General features: G+C 40.2%; 1 protein-coding gene across 1 annotated transcript in view; it reads left to right on the top strand.

Annotated features, from left to right (window-relative positions):
• The first annotated feature begins 7,493 nt into the window (after positions 1 to 7,493).
• LOC122865782 (stromelysin-3-like) overlaps positions 7,494 to 20,741 on the top strand; it is a 45,769-nt gene continuing 32,521 nt past the window's right edge. Inside the window, exons 1-2 of the mRNA XM_044174641.1 lie at positions 7,494 to 7,773; positions 16,107 to 16,381. Of these exons, the coding sequence (XP_044030576.1) occupies positions 7,642 to 7,773; positions 16,107 to 16,381 (407 nt within the window). The 5' untranslated portion in view covers positions 7,494 to 7,641. The remainder of the gene's footprint in view (positions 7,774 to 16,106; positions 16,382 to 20,741) is intronic.

The raw sequence follows: 20,741 nt of genomic DNA, 5'->3' as shown, positions 1-20,741 counted from the left end.
TCCTAATTCACAAATGAGTGTTCAACATGAATCCTTGGTAGCCTATGTAAATTTGTAAAACTCAGCTGTCTTTTGGGCAGCTGTGGTGGAGTGGTAGAGCGGGTCGTCCACCAAACAGAAGGTCGGCCGTTCGATCCCGCAGCCTACATGTTAATGTGTCCTTGGGCAAGACACTGAACCCCCCTTTTCTGTGTGTGTGAATGCTTAATTAGTTTCTTTCAACTGGCACCTGCCCTCAGTGGGTGAATGTGATATGAAATGCTTTGAGGGGTCAGAAGACTAGAAAGGCACCATTTACCATCGCTGCCAACTGAACCTGTCATCAAGCTCCAACACCACCCAGTTATTAGACAGTGTTCTCACTCCATCTGAGGAGTTTCCAAACAGACATCCAACTGTCAGCACGTGAAGCAATGCATGATGAATAATTTCTGTTTCTGCATCTCACACAAAGAAACTGCACTGTGTAGACTTGCGGCTGGTCTGATTTTACTACCAGTGCAAACATAAAGCTAGACACAGAGACAAGCAGATGTGTTAAAGACAGATGAGCAACTTATTCTACATGTCAGAAGGGGAAACCTCGACAGGAGACAGAGAATCAATTGTTCCACACATAAGCTGTGGTTAACCTGTAGAACAGAATCACAGAGCTGATGTTTGTTGCAGGAAGAATTCAGTTTGATCAGCACATGGCTCTCTGGTTGAGGAGCAGATATGGTTTGACTAAAATACTGTGGAAATCATTTGTGGAATTCTTGTTCTTATTTGAAAACGTTGAGCTGGAGAAAAATTATGTTTGAATGCAATAAAGCTGAGTCACCTTCTCCATATCAACTGTAATCCAAACTGTGATGGTCTGAGAATAAGATGGGAAGTTCCACAAAGATATGCCCATCATCGATATAAACTGAACTCATTTTCAGTCATTTTTCAAGCCAGCTACTTCGGTAGGTAATCAGAGGAACATTAGCAAGTTCATTTATAACATCTACTGTACTTCAGCTTATCTGACTTGGAGTCACCATTATACTTTTCACACTTCACTGTGAATCTTTTGAGAGTATAGAGGAAACCCAAATTCGAACCCATAGGGATTTATACAGTCAATGTCTAATAAATAGTAAATTATTAATTTGTACTATAAGGTTAGGGTAAATGCCACTGTAATTGCCTAGAATTGGGAAGAATGTAAACTGCAACCAAATTCAGGATGTGACTCCTCGTAAGACAAATGGAACTCATTATTTAGGTGAAACATTATCGATTGATTTTTGATGCTTTATTTCAGAATTTTATCTTAGAACAGACAATCGGACAGAAAACATGGCATTTAGCAGTCCCATAAGATCAAATGATACAGTGACAATGGACATCTTAACAACAATAACTACAACAGACCCTACCACCGTTCACCCTCCCACACACCTTGTCGGGAAAATAGAAACAAGAATTGAAAAGACAGAAAGAAAACAAATTTAAATAAATGATAAGTAAGTAAACAAATGCAATGTAAGGAAAAGGGTACATAAAATAATAGCAATATTAAGTATTTCTCTCCGAGGTGTGAGGATTGAGGTTACACAAGAACAGCCTTCACAGAAGTCTTTTACTGTCCGACACGCCCCTTCTTGGATATCAGTTATTGATTGGACGCTGCAGCTGTTCAGACTGATCTGATAAATCACAACATCACTGGAGTGAAGGGAGATAACAGATTAAACTAAAGTGTATCACTGTTTTATATTTGATTTGTTTTCTGATTCACCATCTAGTTAAAAATCTTGTTAATTGTAGGTCTGAACAACAAAAGGACCACCAACAACTTTCTTCATTTATTAGACAGATTTTTCTTCTCACGTGAGGCTGATAATTCCTGTGCGACTGAAATCACACAAGCATACAGGTTAGTATTTGTACATCTCGTCATAGAGGGTTGTAACCTCACACACCAATTACAGCAGATCCTGAATGCACACCTCTTGATCTTCTGATTATCTATGTGATGTCACGGCGTGGCCAGCCTCGCACTGTTTGTCGCATTCAAACTAAGAGCACAAGTACTGGCCTACACTTTGGAATGGAAGCCTTAAGGCTCGTTTATCTTCATCAAACACGTCTCTATGGCACAGTGCTCTGAGTCAAGGTGTGCGGTGCATCATATGCTGCATCACACAAAAACATGAATATCGTTGCACATGAACAAAGGTGATACTATAATGATATTATTATGAACATAAAACATAAGTATTAACTATGAGTTTCCACCACAGATTCCCCCCTTTGGCACTACAAAAGCCCCATACTTCTCACTCATAGAGGTTAAAATATACACATATTATTTGCAGAGTTTCAGAATGCATAACAGGAAGGAATCAAAACCAAAAAATGTCATATTGATGAAACAATACTTATGTAGCTTGTGATGAAAGAGTCCATCTTAGGCCAAGCAACATAGCTCTTGTTAGGCTTTGGATGAGCATGAATCATGGCTCCTCTGCTCATGCAGACTCCCTCATCCTGAGGGAGTCTGTTAGCACAGGTGTACAGTCTACAGTTGTGGTCAAAAGTTTTGAGAATGTCACAAGTATTGGTTTTCACAAAGTTTGCTGCTTCAGTTTTTATGATGACAATTTGCATATACTCTAGAATGTTATGAAGAGTGATCAGATGAATTACAATTAATTGTAAAGTCCCTCTTTGCCATGAAAATGAACTTAATCCCAAAAAAACATTTCCACTGCATTTCAGCTCTTCCACAAAAGGACCAGCTGACATCATGTCAGTGATTCTCTCGTTAACACAGGTGAGTGTTGACGAGGACAAGGCCGGAGATCACTCTGTCATGCTGACTGAGTTAAAATAACAGACTGGAAGCTTTACAAGGAGGGTGGTGCTTGAAATCATTGTTCTTCCTCTGTTAACCATGGTTACCTGCAAGGAAACACATGCCGTCATCATTGCTTTGCACAAAAAGGGCTTCACAGGCAAGGATATTGCTGCTAGTAAGATTGCACCTAAATAACCATTTATCGGATCATCAAGAACTTCAAGGAGAGAGTTGTAGAAAAGGTTTCAGTCGTAGTCATCTGGACACTGTTTTCAGAATCAAGACGTTTCGGCTCCCATCCGGAAGTCATTCTCAATTGTGAAAAAATGGAACGGGAACTCAGAAATTTAAGCTACTCTGTGTTACATAAGCCCTGCCCTCAGGAAGGAGTCTACCTGAGTATCTGTTGATTAGCTAGTTTCACCTGAAACTGACCTAATTGTTTCCATGATGGCCCAGTAATCAGTAATCAGGCCTATTGTTTTCTGGCTGCCCCTCCCTCATCACTGTTAAGTACCTGATTAGTATATGATTGCCGTGACCAAGGTGCTAATACACTGTGGTAGACTTCGGCCGGATTGAATCTCAGACCACCATTTCTGTGTCTCCATTCCTTATGTATCTGGACTGTCTGAAAAAGTACAAAGTATCTTTAGACAGCACGATGTTCCTGTTTTCTTTAAACACTTTAAGACAGAAATTCATTCACCCTAAGGACAAGATGCCCACACAAAAACAGAGCAATGTAGTTTACTCCATTCAATGCAGTGAAGAAAACTGCAAAGAATGGTACATAGGTGAGACTAAACAGCCACTTCACAAAAGACTTTATCAGCACAGACGACACGCTAACTCAGGATTGCAGAGCGCCATGCATTTGCATCTAAAAGCTACAAACCACACATTTGAAGACAGCGAAGTGAAGATTGTAAGTAGAGAGAAGAGTTGGTTTGAACGGGGTGTCAAGGAAGCCATTTTTGTGAAAAAAGAAAACCCCTCTTTGAACAGAAATGGTGGTCTAAGATTCAATCTGCCCCGGAGAAGACAAGGTGAGCACTACCATCAGTCCTGTGTCATGTCAACAGTAAAGAATCCTGAGACCATTCATTTGTAGGGTTGCTTCTCAGCCAAGGAAGTGGGCTCACTCACAATTTTGCCTAAGAACACAGCCATGAATAAAGAATGGTACCAAAACATCCTCCGAGAGCAACTTCTCCCAAACATCCAAGAACAGTTTAGTGACAAAACAAAACATTGAACTTTTGGGTCCATGGCCAGGAAATGCCTTAGGCCTTAATCCCATTAAGAACTTGTGGTCAATCCTCAAGAGGAGAGTGGACAAACAAAAACCCACAAACTCCAAACATTGATTATGCAAGAATGGGCTGCCATCAGTCAGGATGTGGCCCAGAAGTTAATTGACTGCATGCCAGGGTGAAATGCAGAGGTCTAGTATTAGGTATTAGTCATTAATGGTCTTTTTAATGAAATTAGCAATTTCTTCATATTGGATCTGTGGTTGTGGGCCACTTGCTGCCCCCGTGTTCCTACTTGACAACTGCTTCTACAGTTGTTGTTATTGGCTTTGTTACTATTATTGTCATTATTATTTCTATGACTATCATTCCTATTATTATTACCATCATCTAGAGGCCAGACGGAAAGTCTGCGGAGAAGGCCTGGACCCCTTGGAGGCCTGAGGCGAAGTTGAAGGCTCGGACTCCTTGGAGGCCTGAGGCGAAGGTGGGGACCTTCTAGAGGCCGGAGGCGAAGGTAGGAACCCTATGGAGGCCGGCGAACCAGATCAGGAGCCCGGCAACGGGACAGCCTGACAGGGAGCCGGTGACGGGGCTGCAGGACAGGAAGCTGTAGACGGGAAGGTTGGTAGAGGAGCAGGCTGGACCAGTGGTGGTCAGGAGTCCGGAGCCTGCCACTCCGGCAGAGAAGGAGGGTACTGCTGATGCTGTGACCCAGCAGAAGGTCCCGCGGCATGCTGCGATCCAGCAGGGAGTCCAGGGAGTAGGATGCTGCTGGGAACTGGCAGGGAGTCTGGGAGCAAGGAGCTGCTGCGGTCCGGCAGGGAGTCCAGGAGCAAGGAGCTGCTGCGGTCCAGCAGGGGGTGCTGGCTGCTGTGATCCAACAGGGGGTGATGGCTGCTGCAATCCCATATGGAGTGATGGCTGCTGCGATCCAGCAGGGAGTGATGGCTGCTGTGATCCAACAGGGAGTGATGGTTGCCGCGGTGCTGGGACAGGAGGCGGCAGGAGAGCCGACGAACCGCTGGGCAGAGAAGCTGGCGAGCCGCTGAGCGGTGATACAGACGAGGAGATCGCTGGAGAAGGGAAGCGCTGGAGAAGGGACATAGGGAATATGCACTGTTGCATGGGGAGTCCTTGCATCAAACGAGGTCAGACAACTGGCTAAGGTGCGTGCTGGGCTTTTATATGCTGGCTGTGATTAGGAGCTGATGGGAAGCAGGAGTGTGGTAGGGAGCAGGTGTGCTTCATTAGCAGACGGTGGAGCCTGGCGTATCCGTGACAGTCTAGAACTTGTACCTTTCTGATCTTCTGTCGCTGAAAGAGCTGACACACATCATGATCATTTACAGATCCTGAGGTGGGGGTCAGTGGGGAGGGATGAGGGGGTGCAGTTGGAGAGTTCAGTTAGAGTTAGAGAGTTTCTTCAAACTTTTTGACCATGGAAGAAAAAAAGATTAGTATATCGCTAATATAATTTATTTTGGTATATAATTTTTCAAAAATGGTTGTAACACAGCAAGAGATCGTTTGTATTTTGGCTGGTTAATATTAAGCTTAATCAAGGAGGAAAGTTCTGCTTTTCTTTTTTCCAAATTAAAAAAAATATTTTGTATTCTTTTCTCCTTCTTCCAACCATTTCCTTCTAGATCTAATTCTAATTGTAATTTGGTTAAACTATCCTTATCTTGTTGACACAGACTTTCTTTCTCATACATCATAATTATTTCTTTAGTTATAATACCCTCTTTTATTAATTTGGCCTTTGCTATTTCCTTCCCTCTCTGGATAGCTAATCTTCTGATTTTGTATTTCATAAATTCCCAGTGTCTGGCATAGGGTTTCAATACATTAGCCTTATTCTAACTTTCATTAATAATCAGTTTAGCAGCACCCATACACTGTTTGTCCCCTTCTGAAATGTAAATGAGCCTGTGGTCAGTGAGTACAGAGGTCTCAATATAAACATCCATTACTTGTTTTTCTAATTCTCTAGATATTAACCAGAAATCTGTCTTTGACTGTTCAGTCATATCTTTGGTACAAATTTGCCCCAACTTGACATAACTGCCCAGTAACATTGACTTAACGGTAGCATATGTATATGCTTAGTTAACATTAGGGCTTACAGTTTGCGACTTAAAGTGTCTCTTTAGGTTTGCTGTATTCTTCCCACCTAATTTGTAGCCACAGGGTCTCTCTCCATCTCCCGTTACTACAGTGCATTGTGTTTTCCTTTCTGCCGAATTATAAATAAAGTCTGTCCACAGATCTATTGTTTTCTTCCGATGTTGTTGTCATTAACTAGCTGTCGGTTTGGGACAGCATCTGCACACATCACATCAATCTGCACCACATGTCAATCAATAACAGAGATGCATTGTTTATAATTTGACAGACAGACGCACAATTGGGGGGAAATATCATGCATTTTGTGACTGTCCGATAGCCCACCACTAACATTTTAGTCCCGTCTTGTCTCGTCAATGAAAACAAAACATACATTTCATCATAGTTTCTATTATCAATGTTCAATTTTTAGCTGTCAACGTTTCGTCTTCGTCATGGAAAAAAGGTTGTTGACGAACATTTTTCGTCATAGTTTTCCCTACCCGCCACCGTGGCTGGTAGGTTGAGCAATTTCCAACCCTGGTCAGCAAGCAATAGGAATATAAATTCGACAGGTGGCAAATTCTTACATATTGTACCTTTAAAGCAACTATTTAGGCTGCAATGGAAACCACACATGAAATTTGGCCAGTAACAAGGAGAAATATAAATGTCAATATTACGAAGTGGCAACATTTAAGATTTGATGTGCATATCCCAGGATACATAACCTTATGGATAATGACACATAATGTCACTAACAAGTTAGCCATCACTGGGGTGCCTTGTGGCCTAGGGTTTAAGGTGCCAACCATGAACTGCAACGTACCGGTTCAAGTCTGGCCAAACACCTTGTCATTCTCTTACCCTTCATCCTGTTAACAGTGCCTGCTATCTAATGAAGGCAATTACCAAAAAAGACATAATAAAATAAAAAGTCTTCTATCATTTTAAATGATTAGTGACTCATCTGAAGATACCATAGACTAGCTTATTAGCTAATGTGTTTTCATTATACAAAATAACAAGAACACCTTATAATCACAGAAATCATATAGCCTACTTACTACTTATTTTCAGAAGAAAAACAAAAAATGCAACATTGTACATTGAAGTAACTAAAACCACACTTCAAAAGCAGCTGGAGAGCTCCTTTTTTATGTCATTCAGTTCTTCTCCTTAGGCTATTTCTGTGCTATCTGCTTTGGAAGACAGGCTACAGCAACTTTTCTTTTGCATTAGTTTGTACATTTGGAGTGAAAGGGGTTAAATCACGTGTGTAGTGCAGTTGAAACTTGGAAAGCTGGAGAAAAAAAATAATTTGAAGAGGACAAAGAAATCCTGCGGTAGGCTGTAAGATCCCCTGCCGTCATTCAGTCCACTACACAACGTCCTCCTCAGCGGCAGCATTCCGTAAGCCTCTTCCTCTGTCTGCTCTGTATCAGCATGTGTCTGTGGGATAAGATGATGTGGGCTGTCGTGTTTTGCGGCAGCATCTTGCCTTTGTACCTTTTCCTCTGCGTTCATTCTCTACCAGTACACGACTGGAGGACCGTCAGCACGTACAAGCAACTACAGGTGAGTCAAACACAGACTCATAAGCATTGGTACAGAGGTGTAGAGGGAACTTTATGCATGGGAAAAAGCTAGAGATCACACATTGTTGAGCAGTTAGGGACAAAAGAGGTCGCTGTGTATGTGAGTGTGACAAGAGAGATGGAGTGAGTTAAAGACAAAGGTCATGTGATGCAGAAGAATTGCATGTGAGTGAATTTATTTCATGTAATTTACAGTCAGGAAAACTTTGCTAGAAGCAGCTGTATATTTCATGATACATTTCTCATAAAACTCATAAAACCATAAATAGCTAAAAATGAAGTGAAGTGAAATTGTGTTCCACCTTTTGTGTCTTCTTTTGGGAGGGACATTGTAAATGCTTTTGTTCTTCAACCTATGCTCGATTTATCTGGCTGATGTTTTTTTATGAAAGATATGAAGTTGCTCACTGACAGTTTATGATGGCTGACTTTCAACAGGTCAGATTTGAAGCTGCTAACATGAAATATCTGAACTCATTAACCCTGGGAAACTGTGTGGTTATGGTACGGATGATATATTGTATTTTATAAATGGAAAGGAATTTGTGTTTTAGAATCAAACATTCCTTTTCTTGCAGTAAAAAAAACTATTGCATGCAAAAGCATTATGCATGTTTTGTCATTGTACTGTATGCCCAAACAGGACAACATTTGTTTCAAACTTGATGGATGCCAGGCCTGCTTTACAGTATAGCTGTCAACAGTGTGAGTTAGAGAGTCAGATTAAGCAGGCAGAGGCAAGTCATCTGGCAACTGGTGGAGGCTAAAATCTGCTTGTTTGCTGACTCAGGGAAAAAGGAGAAAACAGGAGATAGCTACTTAGAGAGAGAGAGAGAGAGAGAGAGAGAGAGACATCAGGCAGACAGACACTTTGCGACTGAGCAACCCCACAGTCTTTTGTTTGTGCATTGTGTCTGCAGAAAAAAACAGCCCTGCCAAACTGGACAACACGTTTGCAACAGCATCAAACTATTCATTATATGATCCTTGATACTTAAGTGCTTAATTTTAGTTGACAAATCAGACTTGTTGATGACAGGTTAATCTTCCTAACATGTAGTCAAGCCCTGACAGCACGTTGTGTGTGGGAATTAAGACACTTCTTGATTGACAGTAAATGATTTCTGTTCACTTTGCTAGTTTGTTGTACATGAATCAGCATATTCAGCAGTCACTGGTGGAAGCTACTTGTACTTCATTTGGGTATTTCCATTTTCTGCTACTTTATACCTCTACTCCGCCACATTTCAGAAGGAAATATTGTTACTATTTATTTTAAAGGGGAGCTATTATGCTCTATATTTTTGTTCTGGAATTCCGCTAGAGTAGCTTTGCATGACTCACAGTCAAAAATCTGGCCCTTTATGCAGCCCCTCAGTTCATCCTCTGTCTGAAACAAACTGTTTTATCTCCTGTTTCTTCAAGGCCCCCCTCTCTTTCTTCTGATTGGCCAACTTCCCGGAAGCCTGCCAAGGGGCAGCAAGCAGCTGTAACCAGTTTTCTTTATACACCCAGTTCTGTGAGCCTGCACCACCGCAAATTGTCTTGCCGGTGTGCTGGACGGCTATGGCAGCTACAGCTACTTAACTTGTAACGAATGTAACGATATGCGGCACTGAAATGGATGAATTTACTGTTTATCAGACCATAAATGAGACAAGAATTAGGTTGGAAAAACGATAGACTCCGCCCAAACAGAGTGTTTCTGAGGGCCCGATTATAAGAAACTCGAATAACTTTACTCACAACTTTTATAGAGATTTACGGAGTTTCCTGATGGACAGATAGCTTTAAAATAGCCGCTAACTACTGATAACTGTAACTTCAGCTGCGGTTAACCATGCAGCTAGTGGTCTTTTCAGCTTAGCTGATTCCTCCCGGACCAGGCAGGAGTGTTGTTTACACCACTAGCACAAGAGCTTTGGACCGCCGGGAGGAGGAGGTTTTCATGCCCGGGCTCTGAGCTCCCAATCCAGGCAGTGTCAGCTAGCTGATAGCGCTAGCTGCACGGCTAACAGAGATAACAGTAGCTACTACAGTTAGCAGTAGTTAGCGGTTACTTTAGCAACAAGTAAAGCCATATTTCCATCACGAAACTAACTAACTTTACTTCAGGGAAAATAAAGTTCCGTGAAGTACTTTCTGATCAACATGTTCTGCGAGACATACTGAACAACCTCCAAAAACTTGGAGAGTGGTGCTGAGCAGAGTAGTGTCGCATAGCCAGACCCATTTTCCCACTTCATTTTAGCATCATGAGCAGAGCAGTCGAACGACGACAGACTGAGTTAGTGGCTGGATGGGCGCGTCCTTGTACTTTGTGGGCGAGCTGTGACAACACTGCTTTCTAAGATGTTTCCTGCTTTTGATGGGTTCAGGTTTTGGGCCACATCTTCCTGAAGGCAGAGGACTCCAACAGGAACGTCTTTGAAGGCGTTCTCATCATCAATATCAACAACAACAACAATGAAAAATAACAGTAGATAAGTTTATAAAATGCATTGTTAAAAATGAAACCTGTTGTTTGGCTTGTGGCCCCATACAAAAAAGCAGCGTCTGGTTGGGGCCTCTTGTCATGTTTTGGATTTGTCTATGAGTTCTTAGCAGTTCCATCAAAAAGACATATCTACTCCAAACTTCTAAACATTTAAATATGTTTGAGGCCCAAAGAGGTTAAATTATCCAACATTTCACAAAAAAGCAAACATTAGAGAAAAGTCCAAAAAACAAAAACAGATTTGTATATCAGAACTTAGATTTTTCTTCCTTTCTTTTCCGTTTATCATCTCTCAACCCCTCAGATTTATCTTTTGACCCTTTGGGGCCTCAACTAGAGCTGAAACCATAAGTTGATGAATCGATTTGTCGATCGACAAAAATTAATCTGCAACAATTTTGATAATCAATTAATAATTTGAGTCATTTTTCAGGCAAAAAGGCATGGTGGTGGTTTTTGTATTTTTACTTAAGAGAAGGATGTGAATACTTCTTTCACCACTGTCAGCAGTACCTCTCACAAGTGTGTTTTATGTAGGAATGTTAAAAATATATGATGGCGCTTGCTAACTTAAGAGGTTTAGCTAGATGTGTTTACAGTGGAGGATCAGTCTCTCATCTCCATGCATGCTAAGCCTCTTTATCCTGCAAACATTCCCTGCACTTGGCATAATCAGCCCAGGCATTCAAAACACTGAATGCGTGCTGATATCTGGGACTTTTTGCGGTTAAATATTTACCCATGAGAGATTTCTTCCACTGTGCACATCATTTATCTCAAGTTTGGACTACTTTTTATCTGCCAAAGGATGTCTGTGATAGTAGATCTTATCACATTTGTTGTGTGATGGTTTAAGGAGTCAAATCAGATTCTGCTCACTTTTTGTTATTGCAAATCGTAAAGTCATTCCCAGTAATGTCAGATCAGCATCCTCGAAAATCTTTCATAACACACTCCCTGTGTTATACAGCCGACGACCTGATGTCATGACTGAACAGGGAGTTTCCAGACATCTGCTCACTGTGTGTGATGTAACTTTGTGGTGGTTTGAAGAACAGATTTGTGTGTCTGTGTGTGTTTGTGTGGGGTGCACATTTTTCCAGTCATGTGCATGTTCATACCTGCATGGACACACTGTATTCACATGTTTGAGTGACATCAAAACTCCCCAATGTAACAGATGCCACCTATTAGATAAAACAACAATGCTCCCCTCTGTGGGCATGCTCAGCACTTAATTTGGGTTGAAGCTCAGGCACGTCAATACGGGCGGGATGCAGCAACCACAGTGTCCTGTGGTGACATGTTAGCTCCATCTCCAGGATTCCCCCAGCATACACAAAGCTTTGTTTCAATAGCATGTGACTTTGTGTTTATACTTTTTAAATAAAAACTTGCTCCTTGCCCACACACTTGCCTTAGTTCTGTCACTCACCTTAAATTTAGCTGCCTGTCAGCTCAACTAAGCCTGTGGCTTTAATTTTGTTGAAGTGGTTAAAACCTCTTCAGTCCTGCCAGACCCACCACTGGGTCCATTATTATATATTTTGTGCAGCCATTGTTCAAACCAGCATGGGTTTATTTTAGATTGCAGTGAAGAACCCAACTAAAGCTGAAACAATTAGTTGATTAATCGTTTCAGTCATCTTTCAAGTAAAAATGCCAAAACTTCACTTCTCATTAGGAATATTAAAAGTTTTATGTCAGAAATGATAGTAAACTGAATATCTTTGGGGTTTAGTACTGTTGGTTGGACAAAACAAGCAATTTGGGAATGGGAAGTTAATGGGTATTTTTCACTATTTTATGACATTTTATAGACAAAACAATTAATGATCCAATATCCAAAAATCGCAATAATAATAATAGTAATAATAGTAATAATAGTAATAATAGTAATAATAATAATAATAATAATAATAATAATAATAATAATAATAATAATAATAATAATAATGATGATAATAATAATAATGATTATGATAACAACGTTTTCATATAAATACAAATATATTAGAAATGTGTATGACATTATGCAGAAGAGGACGTTTTTCATTTGGTGAACTGGTGCAACCACTGACACTTGGCATCTGACATTTCGGTCAATGTAAGCATATAGCTTCAATAAAGTGTTGCAGATACAGAACATATGTGATGTCATTAAGTGAGGTAAAAAAACATTTCTAACTTCAAGCTGAACTTTTTGGGTAAAAACGTTTTAAAAGAATACTACCATATATGGAATTTAAAAGATTTCTAATTATTAATTAAAGAGGGTACCCAGTGATTTAGTATTGCACTTCCATAGAGTTGGGGGTCAAGCTCCAAAAACACTGGATCCTACAATTACCATAATGCAACTCAATAGGGTCTTTCATTAGACCTTCCCTGCATCCTAAATGCCCACTTATTTCAAACTCCACACCTTCAGTTTGTAATGTAGGCGGTACTGTATGTAACAAATTTGAAGTCTCAAGCTCAAGCCGAGATAACCCTGATTATCAAGGTTATTTTTTCAAACTTTGTAAAACTCCCTTCAGAGCCACAAAAGACATTATGCATTGTTTTCACAGGCTGAGTAGGACTACGAGTTAACTGAACGTCATGTGTAAAATAAGTGGAGAGCCCCTTTAATATTATATTGAACTCTTATTATATTGAACTGATGTTGCTTCGGTATTTGCAAATGATTCTCCTTCCTCATGATTTTCTGGAGTGCACCAGTCCCATTTCCCGCAAAACAACCCCACAACATAATACTGCCACCCCCGTGCTTGGTCTGTTTAAACCTCTGACCCACTGAAAATTGGTTCTAGTAAATAAAAGCTGAAATAATTTAATAATCATAATAACGATGTCATATGGCAATAAAGTAGACATCCTGTTGACTTAACACAAGAAATGTATGGTAAGATGAAATATGTGGAGAAAAACTGAGATTGAATGTCTTTAGCCTTGTATTTAAATATGTGGTATCAACTGTATATGGATAGGTGAATATATGTATGTTTGATCTTTTATAAGATATATATATATATATATTTTATGAGATATATATATATATATATATATATATATATTGACTGCTGTGGGGATTGAACCTGTGATTTTAAATGTGGCCCAGTAATTATTCATCTTAAAGCAGTAAACCACTCCTCTCTACTCTTGACAGCATAATGAATGGCTGGATTTGACCCGGATGGCACACCTTAGTTAATTCCAGAGACTTTGTTGTTTTTGAATCTGACTCAGGGCCAGTGTGGCTTTTGATTGTCAAGTATTTAAACAAATGTCATAATCCTTTTACATTAGAGTGCTTGTGAAGCTTTGCTGAAGCATGAAATTCTTCTCAGTGATTGTCCTATTTGCTTTACAATCATGAAGGATTTTTTTCACCATTAGCTTCACAGTACAGAGAGCACAGATGTTTGTCTTAGCTGACAGATTAGTAGTTGTAGGGACGTGTCGTTCATATATTGTAAGTTCATTCTGACAATTACTTTACTACAGTAGCTCAAAGCACTGAAACTGTAGGTGGTCTGATATTAGAAAACAATACAAACATGTTTTCCAGAATGACTTGCTGTAACAATTTCCATGTTTTGTTATAGAAAATGAAGAGTCCTCAATTTTCCAACAACTGATGAATCTGATGATAGAATATGTTTGTCAGATATTTGTCTGTTTCTTGTTGACCTTGGGAAAAATAGACCTTTTTAAAAGTAATGACATTTATCTCAATGATGTGACTATTAGTAATACAAGATGAGGATGCACCAGCCCCATGACAGTTCTCCCCTAATAATTTCAATTCAGTTTTATTTATATAGCGCCAATTCAAAACATAAGTTATCTCATTGCACGTTTCCTATAGAGCAGGTCTAGACCGTAGTATCTATAATTTCCACCCTCTTGCTGGAGCTCAGCCACAGTAGTGTGTATATTGGTTCAGCTACTGAACTGTACCATCAGAGGCTAACGGGGCAGCTGACCTTGCTGACTTCAAACCGTCAAATCAGCAAAAAAGAAACCAAAGAGTGAGGAAGGAGCGTGACGGCCGCACAGCACCGTACGACACTCATAGAGTGCTGTCATCGGATGGATCTGCGAGCTGAAATTTTGGACTGTTGGTCAGACAAAACAAGCAAATTAAAGATGTCACTTTGGGCTAGGGGTGATTGGACCGGACTTTTTCTCGCCTGATACTGATTCTGATATGTCAGCTCAGATACCAGTGCTCTGTTTTTTTTATTTTAACTTTTAAATATTAAATCTGAATAGTTCACAGCATCAGACTCATTGTGATATTTTTTATGTAAGGTAACATGAGCCCAGCCATTGCTATGGTGCTAAAACTGAGTTGGCAGACTTCATGTAATGTAACTGATAGTGGAAACAATACATTTTAAAGTGACACTGCTGAAAAAAAGTGTAATGGCCCCATCGGCCTTGATACTGATCAAGTGGAGCAGAATGGTACATGCTTTATAGATTAAACAATTTATCAATTTATCAAAAAAATTATTGTCAATTTACCAGACCTCTGTAAGCCGCTCCTCATGCCTGATACAAGAGGCTCGAGGCTACATGAGCCGCTACTACCATAACACACCCGAATCTCTGACTGAACTGTCAGTGGACGAGTTGCATTGTGGGTAATGTTTTGGCAAGGAAGAAGAATGCGTGGAATAAAAAAGACTATATCTCTGGCTGCATTGATTTTTATTCTATACTGTCCTATAACTGAATTACAGGAGAACACTGTGAGTCTGCACAGATAACTGTCCATCGTGAGTCTATGCCTTTTTTTTCAGAAGGTAACCTATTTTTTGCCCCTTGAACAGATTTTTAGGGGCATTTACTAAACCTGTCAAATAAACCTACTGTCAAATAAACACTCAATTTGCAGCACAAAGATTTGTTTTATTTGACAAAATAACAAGGTAGAACACCAAAAAAAAGTTTATAAGCATTCAAGGGCACTTTTGCTCCAAGCTCTGTTCATTTCTGACCCAGCCTGTCATGCTGCTGCCGTACTTTCTCTTCCCCCCACCGTCTGCTGTAGAGAATATTGATCAATTGTAGAGATTATAAAATTTTGACGGCACGTTTCTATTTTGATGAGTGCAGCTTTTCTAGCCTTTAAGGCACTGGTTTAGCGGCCCAGGAAACTCACAGACTAATTGAATGCTTTGTAAATCATCTCACGTGATGCTACTCAGCCAATCAAATCTGTGCATAACCATCGTGAGTCGAGTCAGTGAGTGAGAAACACACACACACAGACACACAGGAAGAGTAGTGACGAGACGAGTCGAGAAATAATTTCACATAGTGTGCTCTAAAAGGAGAGAAGTAGACAGCGAAAACAGAGCTTTTAATCAAGAATGGACAGACTCTATGTTCAGTCTTCCCACAGGCAGTTCAGAACCAGCGTGTCTCATGTGTTCCCAGACCGTGGCGATTACTAAAAGCGGCAATGTGAAGCTCCACTACGAGACTCAAATCGCCTACTGATTGTACTGTATCAATTACATTCCAATTGAGAGCATAGATCAGAGCAGGAACATCAAAAGTTTGTTCTCTTGTAAAATGTGTACATTTTGTCTTTTTGGAGCTTAGAACAAACTTTAAATAAGAGAGTTCTGGAGGTTGTCAAAAGCAGGCTGCAACCTGTAGAAAGCCTGGTCTGCGGTATAGCTGATGGCATATAAGCAATGCACAGTTGGAAAATATATATTATTTTTATTATTTTTCATGGCTAATAAAGACTGTGTCTCTGTATGAGACCTCAATGACTGTGCATTTGTTTGCAGGGATGGCCTGACAGCAACAGTCACGGTGGTCTGAAGAAGAGGGGAAGACATGACACGTTAAATAAAGGGTACCATATGAAGTCTGTACTGACATCCAAAAATGACACAGAATTCTGGAAATGTCCTCGCTGTGGAGTCCCAGACTATCCCACTTTAACGCAGGTCGGCCTATCGTACTACAACCTAAAGAAGAAGGGAGGCCTGAGTAGACAGCAGCGCAGGAAGCGATTTGCGCTGTTTGGAGGGCGCTGGGAGAAGACAGACCTCACTTACAAGTAAGAAACACAAATATTCTGTACATTGGTTTATTCAGACAATCGGTTTACCACTGCTTTTGTCACTGTCTTTTAATCATAAATGCACTGCTTAATCTTTTGATGGATGTAAAATCAATGAAGATTATATATTTAGAAAAATGCAAAATCTAAGAGGTCTGTATGTATGAAGATTGTTTGTTTATGTTATGTCTTTGGTTAAACATTTTTAAAATATTGGCTAATATATCATTATCAGATTTTTTAAACTCCCAAATAATAATAATGGCCTCAAAAATGCAGGATCGGTTGGGCTATTGTCTCTGCGGAAGGATACTGACTTTAGTTTCTTTATCTTTCTAGTAAACTTTAAAATGAATTTATTTAGTCAGTGGAACTGTTTGTAACTCAAGTTTCCAATACCTCCAATCCTTTATTTTAAACTACAAGACAAATCAACAGCTCTGTTCAGCTCAGCCTGTCCTGCCTTCTCCAGTCACAGTTAATAGACAGCGTCATCCCCTCCAGAAAAACAAATACATTTTATCTGAGAGCACTTGCTGGAACAAAAGAAAGCTGATGGCTTTAGTCTGATATGGACCTTAAAGATCACTATTTTCTTTAATTTTTCCACTTCCTTTCCTCACCTACCTCCCTTCCTTTACCTCACTTCCTTTCCTCTCCTTTCATCATCACTAATTGGCTCTTGTGTTTACTCTTTGTCACCTTTCATTTACCTGATTAAGTTCACCTGATCACTCCTTATTTAAAGACTGCACTCCCTCTCACACCTTCGCAGCACTTTCGACTGGGGCAGCAGTTCTGGTAAGAATTAATATGCAAAAACAGATGTCATTCTTAAAATGAATAAACAAACATCAGTTTGATATTCCCTGGGGTACACAGTAAAAAACATAAATACAAACGGAGATATCTGTTTTTGCAAAAGAACCCCTCAAATATTGTACAGTTTAAGTGGATATTACATTTAACTGGATCTGTAACACAAAATGTTAATATTATGAAATTTATTATCATAAATAATAAGGTGAACAGTAGGAAAAATGGTGTTTTTGATGCCTTAGTCGGGCAGATACAAGTGCATAGTTTCATATATTATCACATGTTACTATCAAGGTAAATTTATTAAAACAGATATTTAGATATTTCAGTGTACAGCTTATGTCGCATCAAACAAGTCTTATTTCTTAACTCCTTGGCAACCTCGTTAATTGAGTCGATGCTCATGCTCAGCTGCAGAACCATCGACCCTGCTGGAACACGTAGCGACTAAAAACAATAGAAAATGTCTCATTTGTTTGTGTAAATGTTTAAACACAACTTGAATGCATTCAGTTTACTCTCTTTTCAAACGAGGGAATACAAATTACTACCTGGGTTATCCAGTGCATCTTGTATATGTGTCCCCCTCCACCTCTGGCACTACTCCACTCAGGAGGGATTCTCCCATAATTCCTGTCGCTTATCGAGCGGGTCATGCTCCGGTGTCCCCTTTTCCCTGTCTGTGGCGCAAACACTCTCTCTGTGTAAGGCTATGTGCCCTTTAGCCTCTACTTTTACGTTGGACCACTTCTTTATTTCGTAGAGGGTCCGACCTTCTGAGCCTGGGTGAAATTTCTTTTTTTTTCTTAAACTTTGGTCAGAATTTGCCCTCATTGTCTTCATGCAGTCAGTATTAATTAGATGCATTTCACTGACCATTTATAGGCAACTATGGGCGTTAAAAGGGTGGGACAAGAAGCTTGCTCACGTGCGCCAAATTTCGAGTGGATTGTGATTTTTATGAAGGGAAATCAGTGTGGGACGTGCGTGCGCACTGTTATGAATCAGAATATTTTTGTGCGTAAGCACTTTCTGCGTTTTGCCCGTACGTAACCTTTTGACGTGAATCCTCTGCACAGTTTTATAAATGAGGCCCCTGGTTCTGAAACTGAACCCCCTGCTCATCTAGAGGATTATGAAGTCCAATATCCTGGAACTGGAGGTGCTGCGTGTCAAACAGAATGCATACAACAGACACACATGGGTTGCAGGATGATACACAAGAGGAACACAAGACATGACATGGTCAAAGCTCACCTCACACATCAGGTGTTACACATGCGTCTGCGTTGTTTGTCTGCCAGAAACTCATAATTTGACATTTTTATGCAGTTTTTAAACCACAATTTTACGCTACATTTTTAGATCCTGGCTGTGTTTACCTACATGTTTTAACAAGGTAAAATATTTTAGTCATCTGGCGGATCATAAGTTGGCTGGATGTAGTTTACTAGACAGCCTTGACTGCTGCTAGCTTAGCTAGGCTTGTTTTTAGCCTGGTGGCTAGGCTAGTCGGTTGCTTGCATTGAGGATTTTAAGCTTTTAGCACTTTTATGAACTTTCAGTCTTTTCTGTCCTCATTATCCCTGGGTGCTTACCTCCTGGCTGGTGTCATTCCTGGAGAAACTGAGGGTATACATCAAAGTATGGTCACCTCCTCGTTTATCTCAGAGATCAAGGGTGAGTAAGACTCCATCGAGCAGCTCATCTCGGTCCTTCTCCAGCGGAAGAGTGACCTTGGCTCCTGGCTAGCATCGCTGGAGCGGCCGAGTCCACCAGTCTACCAGTGAAGGTAAACACCCTGATACAGTCGATCCATCTCCTGGCTGTTCCACCTGGGCCTCAGTGGTTAAGGGCAAGAATAGACGCTCCCTTCCCCTTGGCCAGTTGCGTCAATGATTCCCAGGATGATTCCACTGACTTGAAGCTGTCCAACTACTTTGCTCCTCGGGTTGCTCTATCAACGTCACCTTCATCGCTAATGAGTGGAGATTGTGCTGAAGGAAATTGTAAAGTTACATTTTAACGTTATTTCCAAAAGGTGCAGATTTCTGTGCAGCAACTCTAGCTCCAGAACCATCTCTTTCTTGTGAAAAACTCTAGCCATCCTAGGCCTGACTCTGCCACAGCTGATAATTCTACTTATTCTGCAAACTCCTTAAAGATGGCACTCCTCAATGTCAGATCCCTCACTAATAAACTTTCATTGTTAATGATATTATACAATCTCATAGGCTTGATTGTATTCTCCTTACTGAGAATTGGCTTGATGAAACTGGTAGCAAAGAACTAATTGAAGCTTCACCATCTAATTTTTCATGTAAAAACATCTCATTTGGTATTTTTGAGTATTTAGCTCTGGTGATCAGATCTGTATATCCCTGTCTAGTGCCTACAGTTTACCACCCTCCAAGGCTTAAAAAAACCTTATCTGAATTTGGTGAGCTTTTATCGAAAATTACTGTTGAATATGACTCAATCCTTAGCTCTGGTGATTTTAACATTCATATTGATAACACTGAAGACAGTTTGACTAACCAGTTTACTATGTTATCAGCCTTTGAGTTCATACTGCCAGGCCTACTCAATCAGGGTCATGCTCTTCACCTGGTTATTTCTAAAGGCTTTGATATAACCCCAAAGTGCACACTAGATGTTGGATTTCAGATCACTTTTGTATTTTTTTCAATGTTTCTTGGGTGACCAAACATGTACCTGGTATAAAATTAGTCAAAAGACACTCCATTTGTGCACACAGATCTGACAGGTTTATTGCGAGATATACAAATTTGTCGGGACACATTCTAATTCTAATTTGTCTTCCTCGTCTCTATGTGATAATTTGGTCAATAATTTGAACTTTTCTGTGACAAAAATTAAGAAAAGCTACAAACCACACATTTGATGACAGCGAGGTGAAGATTCTAAGTAGAGAGAAGAGTTGGTTTGAACGGGGAGTCAAGGAAGCCATTTTTGTGAAAAAAGAGAACCCCTCTTTGAACAGAAATGGTGGTCTGAGATTTAATCTGCCCAAAGTCTATCAGAGTGTATTATCACCTTGGTCACGCCTATCACATGCTAATCAGGCACTTAACAGTGATGAAGTAGATGCAGCCAGAAAACAATAGGCCTGATTACTGATTACTGGGCCATCTTGTAAACTATTAGGTCAGTTTCAAGTGAAACTAGCTATTAACAGATACTCAGGCAGATTCCTTCCTGAGGGCAGGGCTTATGTAACTCAGAGTAGCTTAAATTTCCAGTTCCCGTCCAATTTTTTTCACAATTGAGAATGACTTCCGGTGTCCAGATGACTACGACTGAAACCTTTTCTACGATAGAACACTCCTGGACGAATGAGGGACTACACCGTCCTAATGAGACAGAGCATTTTAGATATCATCTGAAAGTGGACCAAGCCAAGTGACTAGCTCTTGCTTTCTCCTATATTTCTAACCCATACACCCAAGCCATTAAGGCTCTTGATGAACATTATGGGCAACCTAGACAACTGGCATTGAAGGAGCTCAGGAACATA

Source organism: Siniperca chuatsi, linkage group LG18 (genome assembly GCF_020085105.1).
Source record: "Siniperca chuatsi isolate FFG_IHB_CAS linkage group LG18, ASM2008510v1, whole genome shotgun sequence".
Classification (NCBI taxonomy): Eukaryota; Metazoa; Chordata; class Actinopteri; order Centrarchiformes; family Sinipercidae; genus Siniperca; species Siniperca chuatsi.
Note: the sequence above shows the minus strand (reverse complement) of the source record. Positions and strands in the feature narration are given on the sequence as shown.